This window comes from Gadus macrocephalus, chromosome 2 (assembly GCF_031168955.1).
Source record: "Gadus macrocephalus chromosome 2, ASM3116895v1".
Taxonomy (NCBI): domain Eukaryota; kingdom Metazoa; phylum Chordata; class Actinopteri; order Gadiformes; family Gadidae; genus Gadus; species Gadus macrocephalus.
The window spans coordinates 6,038,892-6,056,199 of NC_082383.1; the positions used below are offsets into that span (position 1 = coordinate 6,038,892).

General features: G+C 42.6%; 1 protein-coding gene across 2 annotated transcripts; it reads left to right on the top strand.

Annotated features, from left to right (window-relative positions):
* The first annotated feature begins 7,096 nt into the window (after positions 1–7,096).
* On the top strand, positions 7,097–16,381 carry LOC132446435 (adhesion G protein-coupled receptor E1-like). Of its 2 annotated transcripts, XM_060036749.1 has the most exons (19): positions 7,097–7,460; positions 8,649–8,729; positions 8,899–9,066; positions 9,258–9,413; positions 9,691–9,837; positions 10,187–10,309; positions 10,403–10,446; positions 10,552–10,656; positions 10,887–11,040; positions 11,389–11,511; positions 11,719–11,909; positions 12,189–12,356; positions 12,684–12,878; positions 13,286–13,503; positions 13,612–13,678; positions 13,770–13,861; positions 13,953–14,121; positions 14,374–14,466; positions 15,041–16,381. In XM_060036749.1, exons 1-19 carry the CDS (start codon positions 7,433–7,435, stop codon positions 15,080–15,082), a joined length of 2,364 nt encoding a protein of 787 aa, XP_059892732.1. In that variant the 5' UTR covers positions 7,097–7,432; the 3' UTR covers positions 15,083–16,381. The 2 variants fall into 2 exon arrangements, with proteins under 2 accessions (XP_059892732.1, XP_059892738.1); XM_060036755.1 differs by lacking the exon at positions 9,691–9,837 and having other exon boundaries at positions 7,098–7,460.
* Positions 16,382–17,308: the final 927 nt, after the last annotated feature.

A 17,308-nucleotide genomic window follows, 5' to 3' on the forward strand; every position in this document is an offset into this window, starting at 1 on the left:
TACTACTTCAGACTTCGTAACTTGGTCAATATTTTATCATTACCCTTTGTTCAAAGGTTTAACAAATCAAAACACATGTATCTTCAATAATCTGGAAACAGAATTTCGATTACCTTTATACTTTTTTCAAAATCACAGTTTAAGTTCCATGTCGGCTTGTTTTCAGTTGGTCTCATTGACCGGCTGGTTCCCCGCAATCTATCAATCTTTAAAGATATTTAAAGGCACCCAGTGCAACTTTATGTAAACATTCAATGAAAAATAAACATTCAATTTCCAGTCTTTTTTACACGTAGTAAGTTTCAATAACTCCATACCATTACATATCGACATTCAAGGAGCAAAGATGAGACGTCGTTGTGTGGTGAGAACTGATAGAAAATCGTAAACAACAACAATCGCCGGTGGGGAGAAGCCATTTTTCCATTGACTGGAAGCCTGCTTTATTTATTGTAGGTTACAAAAAATAAAGAAAATGGCGGCATTGTTGTTGTTATCGATTTTGTATCAGTTCTCACCACACAACGACGTCTCATCTTTGCTGCTTAAATGTCGGTATGTAATGGTATGGAGTTATTGAAACTTACTACGTGTAAAAAAGACTAGAAATTTAATGTTTATTTTTAAGCCTCGAAAGTTGCACTGGGTGCCTTTAAACTTTGACGCGACATTCGCGTGATGACAGCCAATCGGCGTTCAACAGCCTGGCCACTGAGTGACATGTGTAACGTAACAGCCAATCAGCGTTCAACCGGCCAACTCAGTGCAGTGCAGTCCGGGGTGAACTGCAGCATGGAGGAGAAAGTGATTGTTGCCGTTTGCGACTCCCGGAGCTCTTTATATGATATTATACAACGGGTGGCTTAAATCCAGCGATCTGATTGGTTCATAACTCTTGTATATTGAGCGTATACATAACTGCTATGACGCCCAATCATTTTGTGAAAGTTTGCATATTACTCCGCGCCTGGAAGTAGAAACTGTTACAAAGTAAAAAATATGTTGAATGATAGGGTGTAAATGTTGTTACTCCGGGAGTGAGCAAGGCGATGGAGAGACTAAAGGCCGATTTAGGGTCGTTTTAGACGCAGAGACGTAAGCACGTAATTTACACAAGGGACTTGTTTTAGACAAGTTTTTATTTACGGTTCCTTAAGGATTGCGCGTGTTGCAAGGGGATTCTCCGCCAGAACAGTAGGGGGAGCAACGAACGAATCTGTGGGCGTGGAAGTGGAAATCGCTGTGAAATGTGAGACTCCTGAAAGGATGTGGTTAGCTGGCCAATCACAGTCTTTGCGAGCTGCGTAGGGCCGTAGTGTTTTAAGGCCGATATATGCTCTGTTTTAGACGTAACGCGTAAGCACGTAAGATACATAACCCCCCCTTGCGCGGTAAAATATCCCCCCTTACGTGCTTAAGTGCGTCGCCCAAAATTCCTGACTATGCGACTAAAACACTACGGCCCTATGCAGCTCGCAAAGACTGTGATTGGCCAGCTAACCACATCCTTTCAGGAGTCTCACATTTCCGGTTTTACAGCAACCTTAACATCGTTCAGAGTGTGGAAAAAGACCGCTAACCTAAACTTAGCTACTGCTACTCTCGTCGAAAATACTGGAAGTGCATAAATATAAACAAGCCAGCGATTTCCACTTCCACGCCCACAGATTCGTTCGTTGCTCCCCCTACTGTTCTGGCGGAGAATCCCCTTGCAACACGCGCAATCCTTAAGGAACCTTAAAGGAACCGTAAATCAAAACTTGTCTAAAACAAGTCCCTTGTGTAAATTACGTGCTTACGTCTCTGCGTCTAAAACGACCCTAAATCGGCCTTTAGTCGCATAGTCAGGAATTTTGGGCGACGCACTTAAGCACGTAACAGGGGATATTTTACCGCGCAAGGGGGGGTTATGTATCTTACGTGCTTACGCGTTACGTCTAAAACAGAGCATATATCGGCCTTAACGAAAGCTTAGGCACACGGCGAGTGAACGGCTCCATAGGATAAATTGCCGGCGAACCGCCCTAGCCGAGCCTTCTCTCGGAGGGACGCTAAAGTGTGTTGCAGTCGGGACCGTCGTGCATTTTGAAGGCAGCCAGGAGGGACTACTTTTTTGTATTTAATAAAAAAGCTACTTTGACTATCTTGTTGTTTTTTTTAAATATAGTGTGTCTATGACTTTCGTTTTGCCATAATAGTAACCGTTGTATAAAAGCAATAGATCACTTCAGTCAGTGGTATGTGCTCATTATACCACTGTGAAGGTTTTTTTTAAATAATTTAACAACTGACAGGGTTTGCCTTTACTATGAACATAGTACTTTAAATTTGAATACATTAATTATGTGACATACTGTCACAGCCAATATTAAAACAAAATCTAAAAAAATAAATATTTTATTGATTTGTATAAAAACTATTTAGCTCATTAATTGGAAAAGAGCTTGAGGTAAGACGTTTTCTGAACAATAATGCATAGTATAAAGTTAAACACATAATGCACTGCTGTATTCAACTTTTAAGAGCTGCAATGTGAGGGGCCAGCCACATGCCCTTTAAACCACCACGACAATAACATTTCCACTTCTGGGTTCCACTGAACAATTAACGCTTCAATATTCGAGGGGCTTTGGCACATCAAATGATGGAACAAGCATCCCGTACTGGTTCAACTGCTCCTGCAGGAAGAGAGCCACTTGTAGCAGGTCCGACTGGGCTTTTCTCCTGAACAGTTCCAATGACTTCAGATGTCTGCGCAATGTAGACATACTTATATTAATGCCCTCCTCACTTTTAAGGAACATCCATATTTCCCAATGCCTCAACCCGAGCAGGAAATAAAGTACGATAGGGTCGGATAGTGTCATCTTTGCCGGCCAAGGACTTCAGATGTCTGCGCAATGTTGACATACTTATATTAATGGCTTCCTCACTTTTAAGGAACATCAATATTTCCCAATGCCTCAACCCGAGCAGGAGATTAAATACGATAGCGTTGGATAGCGTCATCTTTGCCGGCCTGCAGCTAGCCAGCAACGTTATTGATGAATGAGAGGCGTGATTCTTTTCTCGTAAACGAGATCCTTATGTCGGAAATAAGATATCTTATCTCGTAATTACGAGATCCTTATCTCATAATTACGAGATCCGTATCTCGTAATTACGAGATATTATCTCGTATGATCTCGTATTATCTCGTAAAATTACGAGATATTATCTCGTAATTACGAGATCCTGAGTGTGCTAACGGCTACATTATCTGTGAATTTTTTATTTTTTTGTGAATGCTCAGCGCCACCGTACGTTTAGACGGTGACGGCGTTTATGGGTCATGAAAACGCATAAATCTGAAACCACCCTCCAGAGTGGAAAAGTTGAATACGCTCTGCTGTAGCGTTTCTGTCTACACTGCCAAGACACAAAACACTGCTCAGATCTGCTCACGTCGCGTACGCATTTACATGTGCCAGTACAAGGAAATAAACAAACATGTCCGATTATTTCCATGCGTCGGACCTTCAAGATGCTCTAGCAGCTCTAACAAGTGTACAGGAGTCTTTCCACAAAATGTACATATCCTGTACATTTTCCACAAAATGTACAGGATATGTATAGGCAGTATTTCTGAACAGAGAAGGATCTTTTTGGTTTTTGCGGCACGGAAAAGAGAAGAAGGAAGATTCTACGCATGCGCTCAGACATGGCGGTGTTGTGTGATAGTGTATCTCACAGCACCACCTAGCCCCCTGGCATGCATACCCATTCGAATTCCACACACTTTTGTATGAGGGGCCGTTTAGGACATAACTAATTGAGACACTCTCACACACATACCTATGAAACACTCTTACACTCACTACTGAAACGCTCACACACTCACTACTGAAACACTCACACATACATACATACTCGTCTGAAACACTTACACATACATATGAGAAACACACACTCGGCAATAACTGACTATTAACGGTCTGATTACTGAGGTAATGTCACGCTCTTACTCGCTCTTGACGGTTGGCTCAGATTGGCGCGCTCTGGCTGTTCAAAAATGCACTCTTTGTTCCCGCCTTCCGGTTTAAATGCCGACCTTGACCTTGGAATTTCATGCACACATACCTATGAAACACTCTTACATTCACTATTGAAACGCTCTCACCGTCACTACTGAAATTACTGGTAGGCCTATGAATACTACATGTGAGGTATGTGTGTGAGAGTGTCTCAATTAACATGCTGCGATCTTTATAGCTCCATGGCACGGGGTGGGTCCCAGTGTAATTTGAGAAATGCATCCCTGCCGGCGATTTTCATTGGATTAGGAAATTATGGGCGGGACTATTTTGTCCCGCTCACGGACGCTCTGTCATCTACGGATACGAATACTTTTGCTACACATTTACGCCTCGTTTCCACATACGTACATTCTTGTATGCGATTCAACCGTCTCCGACCGAAAGTCTATTCATTCCTATGTGATTCTCCGTAATGTCCGTTTTTCCTCCGAGACTCCTCCCCTCCGTAAAATTTCTGTCCGGTATGTCCGTAATATACGTTAAAAAAATTGAACTTTCGCCGTCGTTTTACGGAGATACCGTATGAAAGTTTTTATGTTTTTCACAAAACTTGTAGGCTAAGTACCTGGCAGGCCAAAGTCGTCGGCGATCTCTTTCCAAGCCTGGTTGGTTTGTTTTTATCTCTGCATATGTCGATCCTCATGTTCCAAAGTACTGGTCTCCTATCCGCTTATCCGGGGTCGGGTCGCGGGGGGAGCAGCTCAAGCAGGGGGCTCCAGACTTCCCTTTCCCGGGCCACATTGACCAACTCTGACGGGGGGATCCCGAGGCGTTCCTAGGCCAGTGTTGAGATATAATCTCTCCACCTAGTCCTGGTTCTTCCCCGAGGTCTCCAGGGAGACGCCAGCCACCCTTCTGAGAAAACTCATCTCGGCCGCTTGTACCCGCGATCTCGTCCTTTCGGTCATCACCCAGCCCTCATGACCATAGGTGAGGATGGGAACGAAGATCGACCGGTAGATCGAGAGCTTTGCATGCGACTCAGCTCTCTTTTCGTTACAACGGTGCGGTAAAGCGAACGCAATACCGCCCCCGCTGCTCCGATTCTCCGGCCAATCTCACGCTCCATAGTACCCTCACTCGCGAACAAGACCCCGAGGCACTTGAACTCCTTCATCTTTTGTCCGTAAATAAAGTAATGCCCGTACGTAAAACACTAGCGACTCCTTCCGTAAATTTACGGAAGCACGGATACGAAAAACATACGTATGTGGAAACGAGGCGTTACCACCTAGGGGTGTTGCAAAACAACCTGCAAAAAACCCCACAGCTGAGACTTGCAGGAGCAGATTCGAGCAGTTGTAAAATGGTTTTGTGCTCGCTCATTAAAATGCTGAATTAACATAGCGTTCACAGATGTGCAACTTCTGATGCATTTGTTCAAATTTGGGTTTACGAATGCACACCTTTTGGGCATGTTCTCAGATTATGAAACACGGGTGTGCGAATGTGTTTTCCACCAACTGCGCTGCAATAATTGTAGCAAAAGGATTTGTGCACCTGTAACACAGATTAGCGTAGGCCTACTCGTAGACCCTATTTTGTGTTTACAATGGTATAAAAAATATTTATATATTTTTTACGACTACAAATGTACTGTTACACATTTGTGACTTTAGAGCACACATGCAAAATAAATATATACGACTTCAAATTTACTGTGACTTTAGTGTACGCATTCAAATTCTGCAGTTACCATGGACATAATAAAGGCAGTTACAGGTGCTAAAGACTTTTGCTACAATAATACCTTCATATAAACGGCCCCTCATACTTTTGCGTCACCGTATGCACGCAGATTTCCTCCCGAAAACGCTTGTCTAAACGCGGAATAAAAAGTGAAGACGCGACGCCACTTTTGCGTCTTCTGTTCAGACCGTCATCGTGTAAATGTAGCCTCAGTCTCTGCCAGATCGTCTCTCGTTACTCACAGAGCTTTCCCCGCAACTCCAGAACTGTTTCTCCAACGCTGATCCTGCCTGTTACCGAACCCTCGCCTTTCTGACCACCCGCCTGTTGTTGAGTCCCTGCCGGCCTGTCTGCTCCTCTGTTTCCGGCTCCTTGCCTGCCTGTTTGCCCTCCTGATGTCGACCCCTCGCCTGCCCGACTACCCGCCCGCCGACGAGCCCTTGCCTGCCTGATCGCCCGCCAGTGATCGAGTCCCCCACCGGTCCGGCGACTACCCACCGGTTACGGTACCCCCAGTCTACCTGATCGTCTGCCGGTCCCCGAACTCTTGCCTGTCCCCGTTCCCTCTGCACTAGGACATACATGTACGCATACACAAACACATGGATTAGTTTTCATTGCTGTTTTATTTCATTGTTCTCTTTGGTAGTTTTATATAGGCTATATTATGTATTTAAACTAGTTGATCTGTTGATCACACAGAGACACACAGACCTCTTCCAAAGTGGAAGTTGACCAACTCTTTTTCTCTCAAAATAACAGTTCAATGTAAAGCAAACACGAGTGGAACACTTTACGACTTTCTTCATGATTTATCTAGAATACCCATATAAAATAAGAGAAAAGGGGTCATGATCGAATAGAAACAATATTATCATGAACCTATAATCTTCCGAAGAATGATTCCTCCCCTCGATTGTCAATTGTGTATTGTGTGTCGGGGCGGATCGAGTCAAATGCATGCTGGGAGTCTGTCGTATACCCATCACCACCACCGTTATAAAGCACATCAAGGCTGCCAAGGGGAGGGCGTCACTAGGTCATCTGTTGTTCACGTCTGAAACAATGAGCCGTCGCCCAGACTGGTCAAACCCTCTCTGACCCCTGTGTTGATCAGTGCTAAGCCTGTCAGCACCACTGAACATTAATTATGGACAGAGGACAGGACACTGAAGAGTCAAGGCTATCTCACACACACAACTCTTTCCACCCTCTCTTCGCCTCCTCCTCTTCTCTCAGCCCGACCCGGCTGCTCTGCCCACTTTTTGGAGTCCTCCTCCTCCTCCTCTTCGATTGAGGGGAGGAGAGAACAACGTTGTTTGACAATCTGACAAACTGTGTCAGTTCTCTTGGCGCCGTGGAGGGGAAACTATACAGCTCAAGCAAGGAGGGAGAAAGAGAGAGACACCGAGAGAGCGAGAGACATAAACACAGAAATAGAGAGAGAGAGTTAGGAGGGAAACTCTGAAGTGTTTGCGTTTGTTGTGGGTTTTATCCGTGGATGTCAGCACTTATTTGCTTCTCTAACCTAAGCAGTTCCACTGCTTATTTCACCCGAGGGCTATTTTTTTTTTATTAAGAGCCACAAGCAAAAACATTGTTTCCACTTTAAAGATGAGAATAAGCATTTAAATTGGGATCATTTAAGCAGAGTAAAGGCTTGCGCCATGACAACGAGGGAGCTCCTGCTTCTGGGTGAGTCACACATCTGTTTCCACACACACACTTTTCTATGGAAAGACTACCATGTGTTCACATAAAAGAGATTGTAAACTGTGGCTGGTATGTTTGTGGCTGAATTCCAGAAAGCAAAAGCAAAAATCCTGTGATTTTAAAATGTGGTTGAAACCCAGTTGGTTTAAAAGAAAAAAAAAAACTAACGCGGCAATGTCAATTGTAATATGACAATGGTCATTCCCATTACATTGGACCAACGGATCAAAAAGCTGTCGATGACTACAAATTAATCTTTACATAGGTTTTCATGAATGCCAATCTAAGGAAGCTAATACATTCACTAAAGTAAAAAGATTCTGCTCTGTTTTTCAGATTCAACAAGTTTATTTTCTCAGAATTCTGATAAAGGTTTTCATTAAAAAAAAAAAGAAATTAATTTAAAAATTACATAAAAACGTTAATTCAGAAAAATAAGAGCATAATTGATTTAGTTAAGTTGTAAAAGCTTCAATAATTATTGAATGAAAACAAACAGAGGCAGAGCAAATGTGCTCAGCAGCTGTATGGTGTTTGGATTTGAGGACCAGTCTGTCTTGGCTTGGGTTCACAAGGTGCTTCTGTTCTTCTCTCTTCCAAGATATATTTTTAAACCATGAGCTCATCCAACGATAGGAACCACTATGACTGATAGTGATATTAGGGCACACAGAAGACATAAAGCACACACACACACACACACACACACACACACACACACACACACACACACACACACACACACACACACTTTCAGACAAGGAAGCATTGAGTGTTGGTTGTCATGCACTCAAAACAACATGACAACAGTGAAACTGATACTGTCAGAAAGAGTGGGATAGAAGAAGTGTGAATCTTAGCTGACCTTACACCTCATTGTGGGCTGTGGGGAAATCCTCCATGACACACTTACAAATATAATTGGTTAAACATCAACATACTTGCTTTTTTCAATGCCTTATTTGGTTGGATTAAGTATAGGCACTCATAATAGACAATAGGTCTATCATATAAATAATACAAACGCAATGCACACAAATTAATTCTTCAATTCATATTCAGAATGATGATGATATACTGAACGCCTACTGAATGTAAAACACACTTACTGGTTTATTGAAAATATGTGGATTGTTAAAATATTACTGAAAGGTGTCTTCTTGTTTACAGCTGTTCACCTCTCCCTGGTGGTCTCTTCCTTGTCTGAATGCCCTCCTGGATTTGAGTTAACCGCCGATGGTGTTTGCATTGGTATGAGTTGAAACCTTATGTAACTTTATAAATTAGTCTTTGGCTGATCATTAAAGAATAGAAAAAATTCTATAATAACCTGGTCATTTTTTGCATTGACATAGATGAATATTTAACACATTCACTGACGCCTTTTCTCCCCCACCCCACCGCTCCTTTGGCCTGAAAGATGATGACGAATGCAAGGAATTCCCAGAGTACCCTTCTGACCCTGTGTGCGGGGAAAACGCAGTGTGTGTCAACACAAACGGCAGCTTCCGCTGCATGTGTGAGGATGGCTTCGAAACTTCAAGAAGGGAGCAAAGCTTTGAGTCTGATGAGGGGGAAACATGCATAGGTAAAGACAAACAAAGAAAACAATTTAAGCATCTACATTTAGAAAAGCTTAGTGCTCCAAGCTTTTTTCTTAAATGTAAGCTATGTCTATTTTTAAATATTATCTTTTATTCGTATTATGTTATTATCATTATTATTATTTAGAAGGTTGCTAATCTGTCTGAAGGCTAATCTATTTTGTTGTACTTCAAGATATCCCCGAGTGTGAAAGAGAAAAAGGCCTTTGTGAAAAGCATGGAGAGTATGCTGAGTGTCACAACTCTGTGCCATTCTACTCCTGCATCTGCAAGATGGGATTCATCACTTCCAGTGGGCTGGAGATTTTGGTAGACGATGACAAGTGTATTGGTACGAACTAGTTATTTTAATTAAAAAGACTGCGCCACTCCTTGCTTGGTGCTTGGGGTTTAACATTTTCGGAAAACGCTTTATATGGGCTTGAGACCAGAGTCTCAAGCCCGATCAGCCACAATTAGAAGAATGCGCACGTCAGTAGCGTCACTGGGGGTTTGAGGAAATTTCAAGAAAAATTAGAACCAAAGGCAAACAATTAGAATAACACAACTGGAACGGGAGCCATTACTTATTTATCGTCTAACAATGTTGTTTGTTTTTCTTCATTTAGATTTGAATGAATGTCAACATGAGAATATCTGTGGGCCAAACTCCTCATGTGTTAACACTCCGGGAAGTCACCACTGTGAATGCAAAAAAGGGTTTGCATTGAGCTCTGACCAAACCACTTCCGAGGGGGCTGCAGAGATATGTAAAGGTGAAGGCATAATTATGAATGCATCGCAAGGTGAAATTAATCTGGAGTGTCAATACTTTTTAATGGTATTCATCTAAAGCGAGTTAGCTACCGATTGCCATTAACAATAAACTTGACTTAAAAACATATTAATAAATGGCAAAATGGGCAAACATACCAGCAATAAATAACAACAAAGAACCAACAATTACAAATCTTTCTTCGGCTTGTCCCAGCCATACCATCCATAAATCTGTCTGAACCCAAACAACTTCTGCAGGACATGGAGGCGTTTGAGCGGCCCAGGAAACACACTAAAGCTTTTTTTTTGTTGCCCCCTTTCCTCCCATTGATTCCATTCCCATTTTAGACGTATGTGAGATGGATAAGACAATCTGTGGAAATGGAACCTGCCACCCGGGAAAAGATGGACATGAGTGTGCATGCCACGCCGGATTCAGCAACTACGGCAACAATAGGTCCCGTTGTGTTGGTTAGTCGCATTACAATTATACTATACCGTACATTCTTGATTGAGTATGGTTTTGGAATAAACCTTACCACTGATTCACTGTACTCCCCATAGAATTAAACTGTGAGGTGTTCACGAATGCGTTGAATCAACAAGAGGTATGCACCATATACCATATGCTCTTCTCCAACTTCTTCAGCAAATCCCTTCTGAGTCTGATGACGCCCGATAACTTCAGTGATCTATCTTTCCTTCCTATGCAGAGTGATCCAGATGTAACTAGTGTCCTAAGGATGTTGAAGGGCAGCTGTCTGAACCTAAGCGAGAGCGAAACTCCCACCAGCTTGGACGGAGAGGAATTTCTTGAGGTAGCCCAGTCATTTTGCTTTTCTGCCCTAATAATCAGAGCTCAAATATTATCTTTGAAAAGCCTCAAAACCACCACAGCACCCGGTGTTCCCTGGCAGCTGTCCACCACTGCTATGTGGGCAGACGTCACACAACATGGCCGTGTGTCTAGACTGAAGACAGTCTCTGGCTCTTCCCGCCTTTCCTCCAACATGTTTTCATATTGCTCCCCCCCCCTTACCAACTCCAGAGGCTGTTGTCTATGATAGACAGGCTCCTGTCGGGCGGAACCGTCTTGGATAACAAGCAGGTATCCTTCATCCTGAGTCTAGTGGAGAGCAGCCTGGGTCTGATCGCTCCCTTCATGAGCAAGAACAGAACGCAGGTCTCCAAAGCTCACGCAGGTAATGTGCCACACTGCCCATCGCCCACAGCTCCCTATAAATGTGTTCCCGGCATGTTCTATGTTTATTATGAAGTGCCAAAGCTAAGGTTTAGTCGTAATAAAAAATAATTAAAAACGTGAACTTAACTTAATCTCATTGACAGCATTATCATGGACTGCTTAATGTGCAGAGGGAAATAAGGCCATTGTCCATGCAGATGTTGTATCCAGAAATGTTCTGCCCTCTGTAGCAACAGCCCCATATATAATTCCAGAAAGCAGCAGAATTCTGTATTATAATTTTGTATTTCCATCTAAACGGTATGTTGTTCTCTGTTTCCCCAAAATGTAATTGATGGTGGTCCAGAGCTGGAGATGGTGCTGTTTAAAGGTCCTGGTTTCCCCCAGGGACCCGCGACATTGTTAACTAAACATGCCAAGCTGCAGATGCAATGGGAAACAGCTGCTGGAAAAAACTCCACTTACCCAGGTCATCATCCAAACCACCCATTCCATGTTCCATGACCGCTACCGGAACACACAGGCAATGCAATCTACAGTGTCATTTTCAAATAAATTTGAAGGTGCATCACTTAATTGAGAATGTGTGTGTGTGTGTGTGTGTGTGTGTGTGTGTGTGTGTGTGTGTGTGCGTGTGCGTGTGCGTGTGCGTGTTTGTGTGTGTGTGTGGTTGCAGGCTTTACAGCCCTGTCCTTGCTGAGCTACTCAACCTTGGAGAACTCCACCAATCGGTCCTTTAGTGGGATCAATGTAACAAAAGAAATCAGCCTTCAGATGAATTCTAAAGTGGTTACTGTTAAAGTTAGTAACCCAGACACTGCCGCCCTCCAAGTGCCGGTGACATTAACCTTCAACCACCTGCAAAGAGTAAGAAAGGGAATATAAATATTGTTCCAATGTGTATACGTGCAAGATTGTTGTACATACCTAGTTTCAAAGTGTCTCTTATGTGCTTAAAGGTTGGCTGCAAATTGGTGCATACAAAGTATATGATAATGAAATGAAACGTTCAACTGTACTGGTGCATACTTTCTATGCACCAATATATTATATATTTTTTGCCAACAATCTCTTGTCAAAATGTGTAAACCCATTTAGTACACTGATCATCTCTAACATGTGAAACGTGGCGGTCTCATTTTGCAGACAGACAAGGCCAACGACTCGATCTGTGTTTACTGGGACTCGGAGGCCGACGGCGGGTCCTGGTCGACTGATGGCTGCGACACCCTCCACTCAGGTGCTAACTACACGCTGTGCTCCTGCAAGCACCTCAGCAGTTTCGCTGTCCTCATGGCCCTTCACGACATAGAGGTGAGAGTCTTTTGGTGGTATTGATAGGTAGGTGATGTCAGTCCGTCTGTCTGACCATCTATCTCTATACTCGTGTCTAACCGGTCGTTGGTATTTTAATACCTTATTTTTATTTGCTTTGTCCGGCCGTCTGTATGTGTTTCAACTTTCTATCTATATTCCTTACTCTTTAATGGTCTATTTGTCACTCTCTCTTTGTATCTTCAGCTTTTTGTCAGGATGTCCCTCTTGCTGTCGCTATGTCGACATAACGGTTTGTATCTGTCCATTTGTCTGTCATTCTGACCGTGTTCTGTTCAATCTCTTGGTCTCCCCCTTCCCATACAGGACCCGTATGAGATGAAGGTGTTCACCTGGGTGGGTCTGACGCTATCACTGGTTTGCCTCTTCGTCTGCATCCTGACTTTCGCCCTGATCCGCTCCATCCAGAGCCCCAGGAACAGCATTCACCTCCACCTGTGCCTCAGTCTCTTTGTCGCAAACCTGGTCTTTCTTTGCGGCATCACTCGCACAGAGAACCAGGTAACAGTGGGTGGTCCACAGTCTAGAATGTATGCTGCAAACATTTCTAAATAGCAGTAGACATTGGTGGCAATGGCTGAAGGACTTGGAGCTAGGTGGCGTGTGGAGACTGTGACTAGTGGGGACTGGGTAATGCATTATGGGTTGGGACGAATGGGTACTGAATGACTGGTGGGGACTGGGTAACTAATGATTACTGAATGACTGGTGGGGACTGGGTTAATGATGGGTACTGAATGACTGGTGGGAACTGGGTAACTGAGTACTACATTACGGTTGGGGACTGGATAACTTATGGGTACTGAATGACTGGTGGGGACTGGGCGAATAATTAGATTCCACTGAGTTCTCGGCTCCCTGTATACCGTGTGTGTCTCTGAGTCTCCTCTCCCTCTCGGTCATGTCAGACCGGCTGTGCTGTGGTGGCAGGGCTGCTGCATTACTTCTACCTGGCGGCCTTCTGCTGGATGTGTCTGGAAGGCATTCAGCTCTTCAGGATGGTGGTCCTGGTCTTCAACACCAGCTTCCAGACGGTCCGCATGATGGCTGTGGGCTACGGAGTACCGGCGGTGATAGTCGCCATCTCCGCACTGGTCAATTCCGGCGGATACGGCACAGAGAAAAAGTAGGCACATTTCACTAAGCATACCTTTGTGGTACGCTTATGATAGACGGCTGACATTTTTATGGGTTCACAGCTTACTGAATAAATCAACTGATTTGTGTTGTTTAGTTGCTGGTTGAACTTGGAAGGTTCGTTCAGGTGGAGTTTCTTCGGTCCTGTCTGCTTCATCATCACAGTAAGGAAAACCCCCTGACAATGTTGATTATTTTTCTCTACCACTAGAATGTAAAGAACATTATATGATTGCCAACCCTTTTGACCTCCAGGTGAACATTTTCTTCTTCTTCGTCACCGTGTGCAAGCTGGCACAGAAGTTCTCAAGTTTAAACCCTGACTTAGACAACTTACACAAGATCAAGTGAGTTTATGCGCTCGGAGCTCGTGTCCTTTACAGCTCATTACTTCCATGGATCTGATAAAGATTACCGGCTTATCATTTCTTCCTGCAGAGCTTTCACTATCACCGCTGTGGCCCAGCTGTGTGTACTTGGCACCACGTGGATCTTTGGCTGTTTCCAGTTTGGGAATGGCCCGTCAGCCATGTCTTACGTGTTCACCATCCTCAACAGTCTGCAAGGCGTTCTGCTCTTTGTAATGCACTGCCTGCTCTACAAACCGGTTTGTACATGATTTGCATTCAAATATTTGAGAATATATCAAAATTGTCCAAAATCAATGTGATCCAATTGATCCAAATCAATGTGTATACATCTGCGTCCATCTCTATTATTTAGCAAGTATTCAAATGCAAGGTGGTGGGATATTTTCCTTATGGAATTGCTTAGAAAAACATCATGCACATACAAAGAGAAATGGGATTCCCTTCACAGTAGTAGTCTGAATTATTGACGCCTCTTACGCCCCCTTCAGGTAAGAGATGAGTATGGAAAGATATTCTCCAGATTTTCCACACCACAGAAGAAGTATTCAGAGTTCACTTCCTCCCAGTCAAGCAAAGCACAGGTGAGAAATGTGAAGGCATCTACTGTCAGGAAGCAGAATTGGCTAATAAATTAGCACCACCATTACAACAGTGACAACCTGGCAACGTCAAGCCATTGAGGCGTATAGCATAGTTCACACATTTGCATATTTTCTTAATTTCTAGAGTTGTGATCACATCTAATAGTACTTTAATATGAGTTTAACACCTAACTGTAATTCATATATGTTGTGTAAATATTTTGTAGGCCTACCTGTCATCCTGGAAATCCCACACAATCTTCTGTCTCTAGTTAAACTATGAATCAGATAATGGCTGCCAACAGGTTCCATGTAGCAACATTTAAATCCTCCCTTTGTTAAATAAAGACAGCTAGATTTCCCCGCTGCTGACATGGACAGTTTAATCACTTCATTAGTGGAGGTGTGATGATTCATGGTGCACTTCCCCCCACCACTGTGACAAGATTAAATACCGGCAAGATAGTTATTAAAGGCGTGCATTGCCAGGTTTAGCATCTTGGTGACTTGGAGGCAAAACAATCGGCATAGAAACAATATCCTTAAAATCTCTCTCTCTTTCCCTTCCCTTCAGACTTCCAAGAGTACCCAGAACACTGGGGAGTCTGGCATATGAAGTGCTGTCGGAAGGCTGAAGCTTGTAGAGTGGAGCTATGTATGTCTTTGGACCCCCTCCAACGTCTTCGGGGAGTACTTCCTGTTCTTATTCTCTATATATTTGTTGTAAAAATGCTGAAAATGTTTGCCTTCCTAGTAGCTGGTTGGTTGCACTGCAGTAACGAAAAACCCTGCTGTTTAATTTTGCATATCCAGACATACTGTAGGTTCCCCCCTCCCCTCTCACTCTCCCACTTCCAGATCAGGTTTCAAATGTGTCTCTTTTTGTGGGTGTTTGTCCACAGGCACACACAAATGTAATGGAGGAATAATGGCTATTGAGTCAATGAATGAAACATCAATTTGATGGATGTTCCAAATGGTGTACTTTCATTACTCCATGAATGTAAATACAATGTCTGACTTTCAGTCAGGGATTCTTAGTTTGAGCTTTAACCTCTGTAATGACAATCTTACCAAGACAAGTCTGTGGATGGATGTTTAGTTTTTTGGTTAGCAGTCTATGGTTAATTCAGTTTGTTGTGTACATAATTGTTACGCTGTATATAAAATGCTCTCAATTCCTTGATTGAAAGTGTCAAATAGGATACAGAGATATGTTTAAAATGTACATTTGTGTTTATATTGTTATTTTGAGTAAGGCGTTTAGGCTTTAATAATGTATGTATGTAGTGCCAAAATGGAGTGATAGGATTGTTGATCAAGCTCTATCTTCACTGTGAAGTGACTCTTTAATAAGGAACCAAAAGACGACGATTTCTGGGTATACACTGAGGAGTACCTTAATAATTGAATCATTAGGATATACATTTTAGCCCTCTTTATGTCAGATGATGCTTAAATTCTGTTTGTGTTAGCCTTGAAGCTCTGTCGCTGAAGACTCTTAAACACGACTTATTTGCTGCACATTTTGTCCTTCAATGTGCGAAGGACGTCAACTTGTGCAATAAAACACAAATCATAGCTCTGCTTTCCTCACTTTAAGTGGTGTTTTTCCTAATATATAACACAAAGGGATTGCTAGATCGGGGCTATGGACCACTGCAAATCTCAATGGCTTGACCTGAACTGAATTGCAGGTGAAATATGAAGTTGATAGAACATAATTACCTTTAGAGGTGAGGCCTTATGATTTATGAGGACCTTAGTAGTTTTAGAAATAGTAAAGAAATGGCCTTAAGTGGTGAACTAGGTTAATTATGCCACTGAATTGTTATTTTTTTATGTGTATTTGATATTGGTTTCTCATAATTAAAATAAAATAACATTTGTAAAAATAGACATTAGCTTTAAAGTACTCTGGTGTCTATGCATAATCTGATTACAATAACCAATTATTGAATAACTATTCATTTAAATGCTCATGTAAAAACATATATGCACAATATAATACATTACCATATGAGATGAAGATAATGTGATACTATTGATACTACTGGAAAGACAGCAGTCAAAGCAGAGGTAAGTTCCATCTTATAAAAACTACACCTAGAAAGTAAGAAGTTTCAAAAGTCTAAGGAAGGAATAAAGACAATAGAGGTGACGATAGATTTGGTCAGAGAGTAAATAAAAAGGTCATTATTCCAAACACCTGTATTGATTACCTCACCTTGACCTGATATCCACTCCTCTCTCCCTGATCGATGTCCATTATCCCATCCCTCTGCAGGAGCCCACCAGGTTCACCTGGCTTGGCGAGAAGTCAATGTGTATTCTTTCTACCAGTAACACTCAACAATGAAAACAGAGGGGGGGTTCTTGAGGAACAACCACAGAAGAGATAAACAGAAGGACAGAATATTCAACAAAACAAAGTGGAATGAAATGACTGAAGGTTGCATTATCCCTCAGAGACAATGAGAGGGATAACCAAGTGACAGAGGTGAGGGAGGGAAACAGCCAGAGCAATGCTGTGATGACTGTGGGTGGGCAAGGTAGGCAGCAATGCAGACCAGTGACATGTGGCTACAGCAGGTGAATCGCTCTTAGCTTTTACCTTATTCTCCATCCCAAAGTAAATTCAGAATCCCTGTTTCTCCAAACTTTGAACTTATTCTCTATTTCATCAGCTGGTTTAAATACGTAAGTAGATACATACACTTTAACAAAGTCACTTTGATGGACTTACATTATAAAATTGAAGCCCAAATATATTCACTGTATAGTATCTTATGGAGGAGATATTTTGACATTCATGAAGATCATTGATTGAAGTGAGATAAAT

Coding starts and splice junctions, on each gene's coding strand:
- LOC132446435 (XM_060036749.1), top strand. CDS start 7,433: ATGACAACGAGGGAGCTCCTGCTTCTGG. Junction 9,414..9,690: donor AGACGATGACAAGTGTATTG/GTACGAACTAGT, acceptor TTCTTCATTTAG/ATTTGAATGAATGTCAACAT. Junction 10,657..10,886: donor ACGGAGAGGAATTTCTTGAG/GTAGCCCAGTCA, acceptor TACCAACTCCAG/AGGCTGTTGTCTATGATAGA.